Raw genomic sequence first — 13192 nt, 5'->3', positions numbered from 1 at the left:
AACTGAGTTTATTTCAGTAGTCTAGGAGATAACCTAAGGGTAATCTCCAGAGTACCTGTTCTGGATTGGAACAGTCCAGAGAATCAGCGAGTCTGAATAAAATTTGAAGTACAGAGTACAAAAATTTAAGAGACCACAGAGACCGTCAAGCTAATTCACTTTATACTTGCTGTCCTGCCCTTGAATAAGAGCTCATGGAAATCAGCTTACATTAACACTTATGAACATTAGAAATAGGGCCCAAGGAGGGATATCCACTGATGATAAGTCCCTGCCACTAGCAGATGGCAGGTGCAGCCCTGAGGGGTTGAGCATCAGGGGCCACGTAAAGAAACTCACCCCTCAGAGTGGCAATGCACCTTCTCATTCATTGGGCTGTGCTTTTTTTAACCAGGAGAGATACCATAATACTTGTCTGATTAAAATCTAATTTTGTAAATTGTGTGTTCATAAAATATTGGGTGTTTGGTTGATGTTACTAGGCAGTCATGTCAATTCATCTTAAGGAAAAGGTAATACTTGAGATTGCACTGAGAAAAAGTGGAAAATACTATTTTAGGATTGCAATATATAATTTATTGACATATTAGAAACATCTAAATGGTGTCATTACATGGATTTTGATACATCTCTGAGCACATCATCAGCTTGAGACTAGGATTGAACACTGTAGAGAATCAGTTCAAGCAGCACATGATACATCGGAGGCACCAACACAGAAAAAGGAGAAAGGTCAGACACAACCTACATTTGCAAGGTACCATTTACTGATGAAGTTCTAAGAGAGTTGACAATGGGTTTTTTAAAAAGAAAAAAAAAAAAGCTTTGGAATGTCTAGAAATTAAACCAAAGGTCCAGACTTTAAACTTTAGTCTCACATTCTGTAATATATTTTGATAAACAGTCCAGAAACGCTTAAGCAGTTGAATTACTGAAACTATAGTTTGCAGCTAACTTGTAAGTGACTCCAGGATTCCAAAACGACAAGCTAACCTCTGATCTAGAAATCATATTTGAATCTAAAATATACTTTTAAAAAGCATTCTTATGAGGTTCATTGACATGGACAAAATTGCATATGTATGCATAATCTATGAGAAAGTATTTTGGTTGTTGTACTGGTATAGAACAGTCTAATTCAGCTAACTCATCGTCAAGTAGTGATGAGATAAGATACTATCCTGATGACTGTCTATTGAAAGGCTGATGCAAAGGTCATGACTGACTGATGCAGGCAATGAGTGGCATGAGAGTACCTGATATTACACATTTGTGCAATGGACTGGCTATCCTGAATGAGCAACTCATCATGTTTGGTGTTTCACCTAAGCTAATTACTATAAATGGACCACATTCACTACTTAGGAAATATTGGGTTTCCAAATCTTAGCTAAAGGTTTAGAAAAAAAATTGCTGCGATGCAGTGTCTTGCTAAACTCACAGCTGGATACTACCACCAGAGGTCAGTTTTAACTGACACTAACAACAGCTGGAAAAGTATGGAAAATGTGTTCTCTGTGTGTGTGCATGTGTGTGTTTGCATTTAATGAGCTGCTGAGAATGATGGTTGTCATATGATTCTCTTTTTAATGCACTGGAAAGTTGTTTCTTTGCCCGGCATAGCTTCTACTCGGTAAGAACTATTAATGATTAAATGGTTCTGAAAATAACAGAGTTGTCCACACTAAACCACGTTCATGAGCTATAGATTTTTGCTAATTTTTGTGCTTTTCTTATTTTCTTCCCTTCCTACAAAGTATGAGACCATTAGCACTCATGTTGGAGTGTGTTGGCCAAGAATCCTGAAGGCCCAACACTAGTATTGATTAGTCATCTTACTAAAGCACAATTTGAATTGTCTTAACAGGAGAGCTTAGCTGGCCAGTCAGCACTCACATTTCCATACAGCTTTGTTGTTCTTGACGTATACAATAGGTCTAGCAGTGGAGATCAACGGAGGTGATGCACCCAGGAGACATCTGGCCTTGTCTAGAGACATTTTTGGTTGTCACAACTGGGGAGAGGGTGTTACTGCTATCTAGTGAGTGGAGGCCAGAAACGCTGCTAAACATCCTACGACACACAGCACAGACAGCCCTCCAAACAACTCCAAGTTTGTTTTGTTTAACCATCATTAACACTTTTGTTTGGAATATTCAGATAAATTTCTAGCAAACGTAGTTATAGAAAAATTGTATAATATGTAGAGTTTATGTGGCAGAATTTTTTACTTTACACATGAGTTTAGAGATCAGTACTTATAAAAATAACTGGGGATCTCATGGAGATACTTGAACTTTTCCAGAGAAACTTTATTCCATTTTGTGTAGCATGTGTATTATTTGAGATATTGCTTCAGCAGTCTCAAGAAATACATTAAAATTAGCTACTTCTTTTTCAGTGACTTCTACCTGTGCCAGGCACAATGGCAGGCACTTTCATACATTGTGTCATTTAATTTTCACCACAACCTTATAAGGTGCAGCATTAGTAATCCTATTTTACAGATGAGGGAACAGAGATGCAGAGAAGTTAAGCTGCCTGCTCAAGGTCACACAGCTGGTAAATGATCAGACTGGTATGCAAACCCAGACATGTCAAGCTCAAAGCCCTTACTCTTTCCTTTACATGATGCTGTCCTCAGGAACTAGTGAACTTTTTAACCATAGAACAAATAGATCTCAGCAGCACAAGAGGAAACATAAATGGAAGTAACCAAAAATATATTCATCTAAGATATGGCTACATTATATCAAACGTGCTAAGTCTCTGCTTTCCTTCTTGGGTTTGCTCAAAGCAGCCTAAAAGGGTTGTGCACGTTATTTGTACAAATCTCCTCTCACCTAGATAGTTCAGAAAGAGAAGAAACCACATTTTTCTTCAATTATCTAGATGACTGAGGGGGAAATGATAGTTTGCATCCCCTAAAATTTTTAGGCTGCAAAGTGAATTGTCCTCACTGCTTCTCACCTGAGAACCACCCACTTTACCGTTTAAACTATGCACAACCCCTCCTCAGTTATCATTCTGGTTTGGGTAGATCTCGTCGAGTTTTAAGAATAATATGGAAATGCTCCTTATATCTGTAATCTATAATTGTATCACATTCAACTCCAAGTTAGTTAACCTTGACTGTTTTTCACAAGATTTCAACACAAGAGCCTGTGTCAGGGGAGGGGTCTTGGGAAAGTTTCATTTCTGGAGCAAGATTTGTCTCTAAGGCATAAGCTACCATGACATATCATAATTCAGGGGCCACATAGATGGGATATTTGGGTACTCAGAGCACATACAAATTAGTATGTGAACAAAATATATTACTGGATTGCTGAATGAGTTCAACCACACCACGAATTACAGTGCCCTGACAGAGTCAGAGCCAGGACCCACAGGCCAGAGCCTCTTCCATGGGGGAATTCTGCTTCTACTCCATCAGATAGAACCCAGACACCCAGATTTAGTCACTGAGGGATTGGTTTGGGGCTTTTGTACATTCTAACAAATGTTAAAGCCTCATTTTCTATGTAGGCACTTTATAGATTTATTACAAATGACATACTCCAAATATTACCTCCTGATTTAAATTCTTGTTTTCTGTTTGTCTGATAGAAAATTACTGATGTCCTCAGCTTAGATCATTGTACTTGCTGTGTTACCGCTGAACTCCAAAGGCTTTCTTCCTTTGCAGAATTTTTAAAAATTTATCTTTAAAACCCAATTATCGTGAGTTCTTTTCAAGGAGGCCTTTAAAAACCCAGGGATTATTCTCAGAAGTGAAGCAGCATTCTGCTTTTATATCTTCTGAAGTGGCCACACTTCAACATTAAGGAATGATCAGGAAGCAGTCTCATCCATAGTCCCTTCCGTAAACTATATTGATTATTTTAAGCCTTTCTAAAGCTTCTAGGTCATGATTTCTTCAAAATCAGACAGCTGCTTCATTTGTTCGATTTGCATAGAATGCCTTCTGAGGAGCTTCTTTTTACTTCTTAAGTCAACTCTCTTTGGTGAACTTGGAGCAACAGGAACCATAGATTTTAAGCCACTAGTAAGAGGGGAAGAAGGTTTGCTGCTAGATCTAATATCCGGAATAGGTGGGTTCAGATTCACATTTAAAGGCGGCAGGAAGCCAGGCCTAGTGTGAGAAATGCGATCAAGGAGCAGAGTTCCAGAACCTCGTCGTTCTAGAAGATGTGGCGGCCTGCGGCGTCCTGAGCTGGGGGATGTGCTAGGTACAGTGTCCAGGGACTCCCGAGAGCCGTGGAAAAGAGACAAGTGAGAGCTGTTGAGCTTCTTTCTATCTAAAGGTCCTTTGCCAGATTCAAGGGAAATGGAGTTGGGAGGGTCAGGCCCTGGCTGTAAATCTAAGTCGTAGAGGTCATTTTCCAGCCATTTGAGGGATGCTGGCTCTTTGAGAGCAGAAGGTCCTGATGGACCTATACCACATTTCTCTTGGTCAACAGGCAGAGTTCCTCTCCTGGCCAGACGCGGGTGGGGAGTCTGACCTTTTTCATAGGCTGCTTTCCAGGATGCCGGTGCTGAAGAGACTGGAATCTTCAGAACCTGCTCTGTGACTGTGTGAAAGAGGGTGGGGTCTTTGCTATCGATACTGTTGGTTCTGGAGAGGGGCCCCCTTTTAGGGAAGGACACATCACTGATGCTCTTGATGACCTCGTTTTCTGTGCTGGCACCACGGGTCTCATCCTGACGCGTTGAGGCTGCCAGCACCGAGGGCGCGATCAGGCCCCAAGGTTCAGACTGGAGCCTCTTCAGTTGGGGCAAACGGGCCCTTTTGAGATTACTGACCTTCCTAGTGGGTGACCCAGGCTCATTAACAGCCTTGGAGGTGTTACAACTGCTTGGATGCCCTACTTGGAGGCTGAAGAAGTCATCTTCCTTCTCCGTAAGTGGAGAGTCCAGGCCTGGAGACTTCAGCTCTATGTCAGAGGGAGATGCATACAGTGGAGGTGAATGCCTGTCTTCTACTTTGGGTGAAGGAGGGACATTAAGATACTGTTTGGTAGTTTTGGTGCCTGAAGACGATTTATCTGTTGTTATAATAATCACCTCCTTCCCTTTGGCTTTGCAGGCATCAAGGAGATGTTTCAATGCATCCTTGTCATCTGCATTTATTGCATAAACCAGAGCCGAAGCCCCAGTGCGATCCTCAAGGCTGGGGTCTGCTCCATTCTCCAGTAATAAGGAGACCACTTCTCCCCCGGCTCTTCTGATACAGGCATGGATGAGGGCAGTCTTGCCAGACTTATCTTGGATATTGGGGTCTGCCCTGTTGTCCAGCAGGTACTTCACCATCTTGGACTTGCTGATGCTTTGCTGGTCCACATGCTTGGTGATGCATGCCACCATGAGAGCTGTTTCGCCTTTGTCATTGCTTTCATTGATATAAGCTCCCCCTTCCAACAGCAGTCTGGTCAACCTGAGCCTCCCCAGCCACACAGCCTTTAACAAAGAGTTTCCATCAGTCCTTAATTCAGTGTCATCATCCATCATATTGGCTACAGTTTAGAGTACCTATGCCACAGTAGCAATCAAACCTAGCAAAGGAAGAAGAGGGAAAAAATGTTATATATTTTATAGCAGATCTGTGCAGCATGCTTGTTACAGGGTCTGGGTACAGTCATATCCCAACCTGATCCCAACTTATATTGACTTGGCCAACTTATCTAACATTGCTGAGTTAGTTTCTGCGTCTGTAATAATGTGTCACGGGGGGAGAGGGGATAGTAGTAACCTACCTCATAGGGTCATTGTAAAGACTGCCTAAGAGAGTATGTATAAAACATCCACATGAAAAGCAGTTAACATAATGCCTAGCATAGAGTAAATATTTGTTTAAATGCAAGATGTTATTATGTTGACTGCACAGCACTTACCACAAATGTAGAACTCTACATTCCTTAGAAAAAGTTTGAATTATTTTCTTCACTGCTGTGTCCTCAGCATTTAGCAATGACTCACGTGTAATGAACAGGTCGCCTCATAAATAATTGTTTCATGTGTTGTTATTGGTGTGCATCAAAAAGACTATTAGGAAACACACCAAAATGTTCATCCTTATTCTAGGCAGTGGGATTATGAGTGGTTTCAGATTCTTCTTTTTACAGTTTTCCCAAAATAAATATGTGTGATTATTGTAATGGGGGTTGATGGGGTAGGGACAGTGAAAACAATTGTAAAACAAAATCAATCTAGTTATCCCTTTCCAGGTTGTAGTCCTCACTTTTCCAGCAGATGTCAGAATTCATATTCTTATTCAGAATAATGCCATGCTATTCCCTTCCCTCTGGTTGAACTGATAGGAGGCAGAGAATGGAGAAGGGGATTGCATTTTTGCTCACAAATGTTAGGAAATAAAGCTCAGACCAAAGTTTTCTCAGCTGAGGTTTGTCAAACCTGAGTTTTCTATTTTGATTTTTTTGTCAGTTCCCTAATTCCTGGACTCAAAATCTTCAACCTATGTGTTGCTTGAGGGGCCCTTCACAAATAAGAAGAGGTAGGTATCCCAGTCTTGATGCTCCGCCAGCCCGCGGGTACCACACTGGCCATGTCTCTGCCAGTACAGCACCTTCACATAGGCTTTTTGTGCCTCCAGGCTCCTAATGAGCAGATGGCTCATGTGGTCTACCTGCCACAATGCCTGAGTTTCCTCCTCATCTGATTCACATCATTCTTTCTCTTACGCTATTTGCCTAATCACTTATTTATTTATTTATATTACTCTATTAAGTTGGAAGGCAAAAGCTTTTCTTGGTTGAAGTTGAGAGATGGATATATATGCCTTTGAAAAATTTAATATGTGAATAGATACTTGCTATTAAAATAAAACAAACAAACTACATGTAAGTATATAAAGAGGAAGAGGTCTTCTTTATTCATCCCCCACTCCTCCTTGAAAACTCCTCTTCAGAAGTAACCATGGCTAAGAGTCTAGTGTGTATCTTTCTGCTTCTTCAAATGCATTGTTCTGATAACTACATGAGTCTGATGTTGTTGTGTTTATGTGTTCTGCTAGATTTCCTGCAAAACTACCACCATTCGAGGGCACTGTGTGGTTATTAAATACATTGACAACAAGTCTCCATTTCTGTCTCTCCATCTCCTTTCTGTCTTCTTCATTCTCCTACTGATCTCTGTGTGTGTATGTGTGTGTGTGTGTGTGTGTGGGGTGTGTGTGGGGTGTGTGTGTGTGATGGTCTTTCTCTCTCCTCTCTTTCTGTCAATTTTAATTATTTTTACTCCTCTGTGGTCCTACACACCATTGCTGTGTTAAAGCCGTATGCATCAATAAGCTTTTCAGTCTCTGAACCCTGGAGATTTGAAACAGAATTTCCAAAGACTAGATAAATGAGTGGAATGTCCAGAGAAAGCGTGCTTCTTTCCATTTCATCAAAGCGGTCCTTTTTCTCCTGGCCTCAGTCTACCTCTCTAGAATCATTCTCTGCCACTCCAGTCTTCTTCACATTCTATCTTCAAATCTCATTTCTCAAATGCACCATTCTTCATGTGTTTTTCCTCTTGGCACTGTTCATGTTTCTAACTATAAGGCCTCCCTGCTCTTCTTTAATTATTCATCATCCCCCAAACTTCAGCTCAAATGTTACTTCCTTTGTACTCAAGAGGAAAATCACTCAAGATCAAAGAGGGAGGGTTGAGTGAAATTACAGTGACTCATCATCAGACTATATAAAGAACTCCTACAAATCACTTCCTCCAAAAGAGGATACACAAATGACCAATAAGCACATAAAAAGATACCCAGCCTCATTAGTACTCAAGGAAAATCAAATTAAAGTAAAACAAAATACCATTTTAGAATGGCTAAAATTAGACAGACTGACAATATCAAGAGGCACGCAGACAGGAAGCAACAGGAACCTGTTGGTAGTATAAATAAATTGAACTAGACTGAACCAAAGCCCACACTCGGACACAGTAATTCCATGCCTAGGTTTACACCTGTGGTAGTTTGCAAACAATGGCCATGAGGTCCTCCCATCCTCATATGTACACTAGGAGTCAGCTTTGTATCTTGCTTTCAGCCATAAAATGTAACTGTGTGACTTCCAAGGCAAAGCCTGAGTAGGCCTTACAGCTTCCAAGTTTGCTGTCTTGGAACTCAGCTGCTGTGTAAAGAAGTCTGGAATACCTACCAGGAAGGGTACATGAAGTTTTAGCTGGTAGCGCCAACTAACTGCAAGAATGTGAGTGAGACAATCTCAGCCCAGCCAGCCCCAGCCAGCCCCTAGAGGATTGCAACTGCATTAGAGAACCCAGGTGAGACCAGTGGAAGAAACACCCAGAGCCTGGGCCAAGCGTAGCAATATTAGAGAATAAACTAGTATGTGTACCAAAAGACGATCAGCAGCCCTATTCATAAAAGACAAAAACTGGAAACAACCCATCAAGAAGAAAATAAGCTGGGCATGATGGCTCACAAGTGTAATCCCAGCAATTTGGGAAGCCAAGGAGGATCACTTGAGACCAGGAGGTTGAGACCAGCTGAGGCAACATAGTGACACTCTGCCTCTACCAAAAAACAAAAAACAAAAAACAAAAAACAAAAAAAAACTGGGTGTCGTGGCTTGCACATATAGGCCTAGCTTCTGAGGAGGCTGAGGCAGGTGGATCACTGGAGCCCAGGAGTTTGAGACTGCAGTGAGCTATGATCACACCACTGCACTCCAGCCTGGGTGACAGAGTGAGAATCCATCTCAAGAAGAAGGAGAAGGAGAAGGAGGGGAGGGAGAGGAAGGAGGGGAAGGAGGAGAAGAAGAGGAAGAGGAAGAGGAAGAAGAAGAAGAAGAAGAAGAAGAAGAAGAAGAAGAAGAAGAAGAAGAAGAAGAAGAAGAAGAAGAAGAAGAGGAAGAGGAGGAGGAGGAGGAGGAGGAGGAGGAGGAGGAGGAGGAAGAGGAAGAGGAAGAAGAAGAAAAAGAAGAAGAAGAGGAAGAAGAAGGAGGAAAATAGATAAAGAAAATGTAATATCTTCATACTCTGGAATACTATACACCATATTTGTATATGCTCTCTCTCTTTTTCTCTTGCACACGTGCATGCACACACACATACATACAAAAACACACACATACATATACAAAACTAGATGCCACATCCCCTGTGTTCCTTAATTCTTTGCAACTTTCTTTGAGTATCAGTCTTGTTAATCACCTGGGTCAGCCCCCTCCACAGAGCCCTGCACCCCTCAAACTAGAAATACTGTCTTTTCTCCCTTCTCAGCTGTGTGATAATTAGAAAGTAGGATAAAGGAAAAGATGGAAGAAAGGAGAAAAAGAAGGAAAGGAAAGTGGGAAGGAAGACGGATGGATAATTGGGTTACCTTTTATGTTACGTGCGGTGCAAATCACTTACCTCTAGTCTAGCTCAGAGTCAAGAGAGGGAGGAAGGGAGGCAGGAAAGGAGGCAAAGAAGAAAGAAATGGAGGAAAGATGGTGTATGTAGGAGAATCCTTCTCTCTCTTCAGTTGGAATCAGTGGCCTCCTCCTCCCCTATGCTCAGGTCTTGTCCCTATTTTAACTCTTCCCTTTCAGCACCTAAGGAGGCATCAGGTTGCAAATAAGGCATCCAGGTTCTTTTCTGTGGTCTGGAATATTTATATCTAGCCCACCAATAGGCATAACATTCTGTGTGGTCAGTGAGTTCTTTTGCAAGTTGTCATTTTTTTCACTGTAGGCCTCCCATCTGAAATTCCTTAAATGATGAAATGCAAGAGCTTTGTCTGAGGACAGAATCAGGTGCTTACCTCACTCTTGCAGCCCAGATAAAATGTGCCAGGCTAACGTTAACTGTTAGCATGCTGCAATAATTGTACACTTTTCATTTCAAGAATACTGGGCTTGGCCAGGCATGGTGGCTCATGCCTGTAATCTCAGCACGTTGGGAGGCCAAGGCGGGTGGATCACCTGAGGTCAGGAGTTTGAGACCAGCTGGCCAATGTGGTGAAACCCCATCTCTACCAAAAATACAAAAATTAGCCGGGTGTGGTGGCTCATGCTTGCAATCCCAGCTACTTTGAAGACTGAGGCAGGAGAATCACTTGAACCCGGGAGGCAGAGGTTGCAGTTAGCCGAGATCGTGCCATTGCACTCCAGCCTGGGCAACAAGAGAGGAACTCCATCTCAAAAAAAAAAAAAAAAAAAAGAATACTGGGCTTAAAAGACTGCTATTTACATGGCCTCAGTTGACAATAGCCTTACAAATTATGGCAGACTAAATTCATGCATCATGCCAGATATGCATAGCCATGCCTACTTTCCCTGCCTCTGTGTGTTACACACTCACCTTGCTTTCTTGCCTGAGTGGTCTTAGCAAAGTTCAAACCTTTCCCACAGTCTTAGTGTCAGGTCACTGCTGCTGTTGTCTGCTACAAATGGTGAACCCCCACACCTGGTTTCTGCTGACCAGAAGAAACTGACCCTGTCCTGACTTTCTCCAGCAGTTGCCTGGAAAAACCAGGTTACTCAACCAATAAGTATGAGGGAGTAACCCTTTGTAGAACAGATGTTGACCAATAGAAAATAGAGGATGGGAAAGAGATGTTACGTAAACGCTTCTCCCTCTTCTCACCCAATTGCCTTTTCCAAGATGCAATAGATTATACAATTTCCATAAGACAGAATAATCAGCGCATTTGCTATGAATCTGTGGCTAGCTCAATAATGTATTCCCTTGTATTTGCTCTTTCTCCTCCCTTGCGTCACTTTTCATTTTCCTTCATTCCTACTCCCCAGGGTTTATAGCCCAATAAACTGTTAATACCTATGTTTTTGCTCCAGACTGATGTTAACTGCCTCCCATGAACCATGAAATGCCCTGTCAGGTAGGTTTTTCTACCATTTCACAGATGAGGAAACTGAAGTCAAGAGTGAAGAAGTGACTTGCCCATGGTCATTCAGGAATCAATGAATGACTCTGACTCTCACAAGCTACAGTGACTCTTTCTTTCTGATATTATCCCTGCCTTCCCCTGCACACAGAGTGAGGCTGATGGTTTATATTATTTGACCTGCCCCATGTGCAGGGCTGACTCAACCTTGGGTGGATTTTGAAATTAAGACTGAGAAACACCAGTTATGCTGGGCTGTTTGTAGAGAACTCTGGTTGTAAGAGTTGCATTTGTGGGTTAGCCACAAGGGCAGAGAAGCAGAAAAGGTGACGTGCAGAGGAAGAAGAATGAAGTAACCACACTGAGACGCTGAGATGAGAGGCAGGGAGAGAGTACTTTTCCTCTATCCTCTGAAGTTTCAACTGTCTTTGGAGTCCATGAACACCTTAGAAGACTTCCAATAAGTCAGCATGTTTTTGTTTATGGTAGCTTGAATTAACTTCTGTTACTTATAAGCAAGTAAACCTTGACTTAAACACTGGCATTACTTGCTCATTCATTCATGATCAAACATATATCAACTATCTACTTGCTCATTCATTCATGATCAAACATGTATCGATTACCTACTCCAGGCTAGGTGTTAAGGATAAAGAGGTATAAAATTCAGGAATGGCTGCCAAGTAATCTACAATTTAGAAGGAAGGTGGATGTATATTTTAATGACAGTAATAAACATTTATGGTATGCTTGCCATGTGCCAAGCAATGTGCTGAAGACTTTATATGCATTGTGTCATTTAATCTTTACAGTAATACTATGAGGTGGGTACTATTATTATCCCCATTTTATGAAAAATGAAACTGAGTCTCAGGAAGGTAAAGTCACTTACCTCAAATCACAACATCAAATCAATATGTTGTGGAGCTGGAATTCAGATCCAGGCAGTCTAACCCCAAAGTCCACATTCTTAGCCTCTACATGACATAATTGTAGTGCAAAGTAATTAATAAGTCCCGGAATGGAAGACAAATATAAAACAAGGAGATGTGAGTGCCAGGAGGGTCTCGGGGTGCAGATTAGGAAAGGGCTCACAAAGAGAATAAAACTGAGCCAGAACTTGAAAAACATGAGTGGAAATTTGTTGAACCAAAAGGGGGAAGTCCTTACACTCAGGAGTAAGTACAAGTTCAAAGGCAAAAAGTAACAGAACATTGACATTTCAAGAACTTGATGGTTAGTGCATGGTGGTGGTTGGGAAGTGCACTGACGGAGCAAGCAAATATGGGGAGGTCGGCAGAAATCAGATTCCAAGTTCCTTGTAGCCTTGTCCTGCAGTTTGATGTTTGTTAATGTGGAAATAGGGAACCGCTAAAGAATTTTAAGGAAGAGAATGACATGATCATTGGCCACAGTGTGGGAGATGGATTGGGAGGCTTGGGGGTCGCCTAGGAGCCTCTGAGAGATGAAGAGGATCAGAAACAGCACAGCCGGGAGATAGAGAAAGACTCAAGCTGGAGAGATGTTTGAAAGGTAGAACTGAATAGCGGTCCATTTGACAAAAGTGTCAACCAAAATCTAATTTACCTTAATTTGAAAATTTATCTACTATTATGCATCACAGTGAATACATATTAAAAACATGGAATACTAGAACTTTTTTATTATACTTTAAGTTCTAGGGTACATGTACACAACGTGCAGGTTTGTTACATATGTATACATGTGCCATGTTGGTGTGCTGCACCCATTAACTCATCATTTACATTAGGTATATTTCCTATTGCTATTCCCCGCCCCGCCCAAATAGGACCCGGTGTGTGGTGATCCCCTTCCTGTGTCCAAGTGATCTCATTGTTCAATTGGAATACTAGAAATATTAAGTGATTTACAGGATCTCTAAGCTTATTGGAGAGAAAAGAAACAATCTGGATTGAAAAAAGCTGATGCATTCCTAGAAAATGTTGAAATCCCATCCACTTTGGCTGCTCTGGGCAGAATATTTTTGTCTTAAAAAATTAGCAACCATAATGTGGGTTTTTTTCATGTGTATCATAAGAAGAGTAAACTGAGAAGTGAGCAAAGTTTGCCTGGTTCCTCCCTTGCTGTCCTCCTTGTCTCTACCCGCCAACCCTCCACCCCCACTCCATCCCTGCCATAACTTTCACCTCTCTGGGCTGTTTTCTGTTGGACGCATTTCCATTATAATGATGGCCAATATATTTTCCAATGGCACAGGGGCTGGAGAGGAAATACTGAAGATTAAAATATCACCAGTGTCAAAAATTAAAATGATGCCTCTTTCATGGAGGCAATAAGTAGATGTAAATG

General features: G+C 41.6%; 1 protein-coding gene across 2 annotated transcripts in view; it reads right to left on the bottom strand.

The window, feature by feature from the left end:
* Positions 1 to 557: 557 nt before the first annotated feature.
* ANKRD34C (ankyrin repeat domain 34C) overlaps positions 558 to 13192 on the bottom strand; it is a 103782-nt gene continuing 91147 nt past the window's right edge. For both annotated transcript variants that reach the window (XM_077940107.1, XM_001108950.5), the window contains one exon: positions 558 to 5555. In XM_077940107.1, the coding sequence (XP_077796233.1) occupies positions 3904 to 5511 (1608 nt within the window). In that variant the 5' untranslated portion in view covers positions 5512 to 5555 and the 3' untranslated portion in view covers positions 558 to 3903. The remainder of the gene's footprint in view (positions 5556 to 13192) is intronic.

The sequence above is a fragment of the Macaca mulatta genome, chromosome 7 (genome assembly GCF_049350105.2).
Source record: "Macaca mulatta isolate MMU2019108-1 chromosome 7, T2T-MMU8v2.0, whole genome shotgun sequence".
NCBI lineage: Eukaryota > Metazoa > Chordata > Mammalia > Primates > Cercopithecidae > Macaca > Macaca mulatta.
Note: the sequence above shows the minus strand (reverse complement) of the source record. Positions and strands in the feature narration are given on the sequence as shown.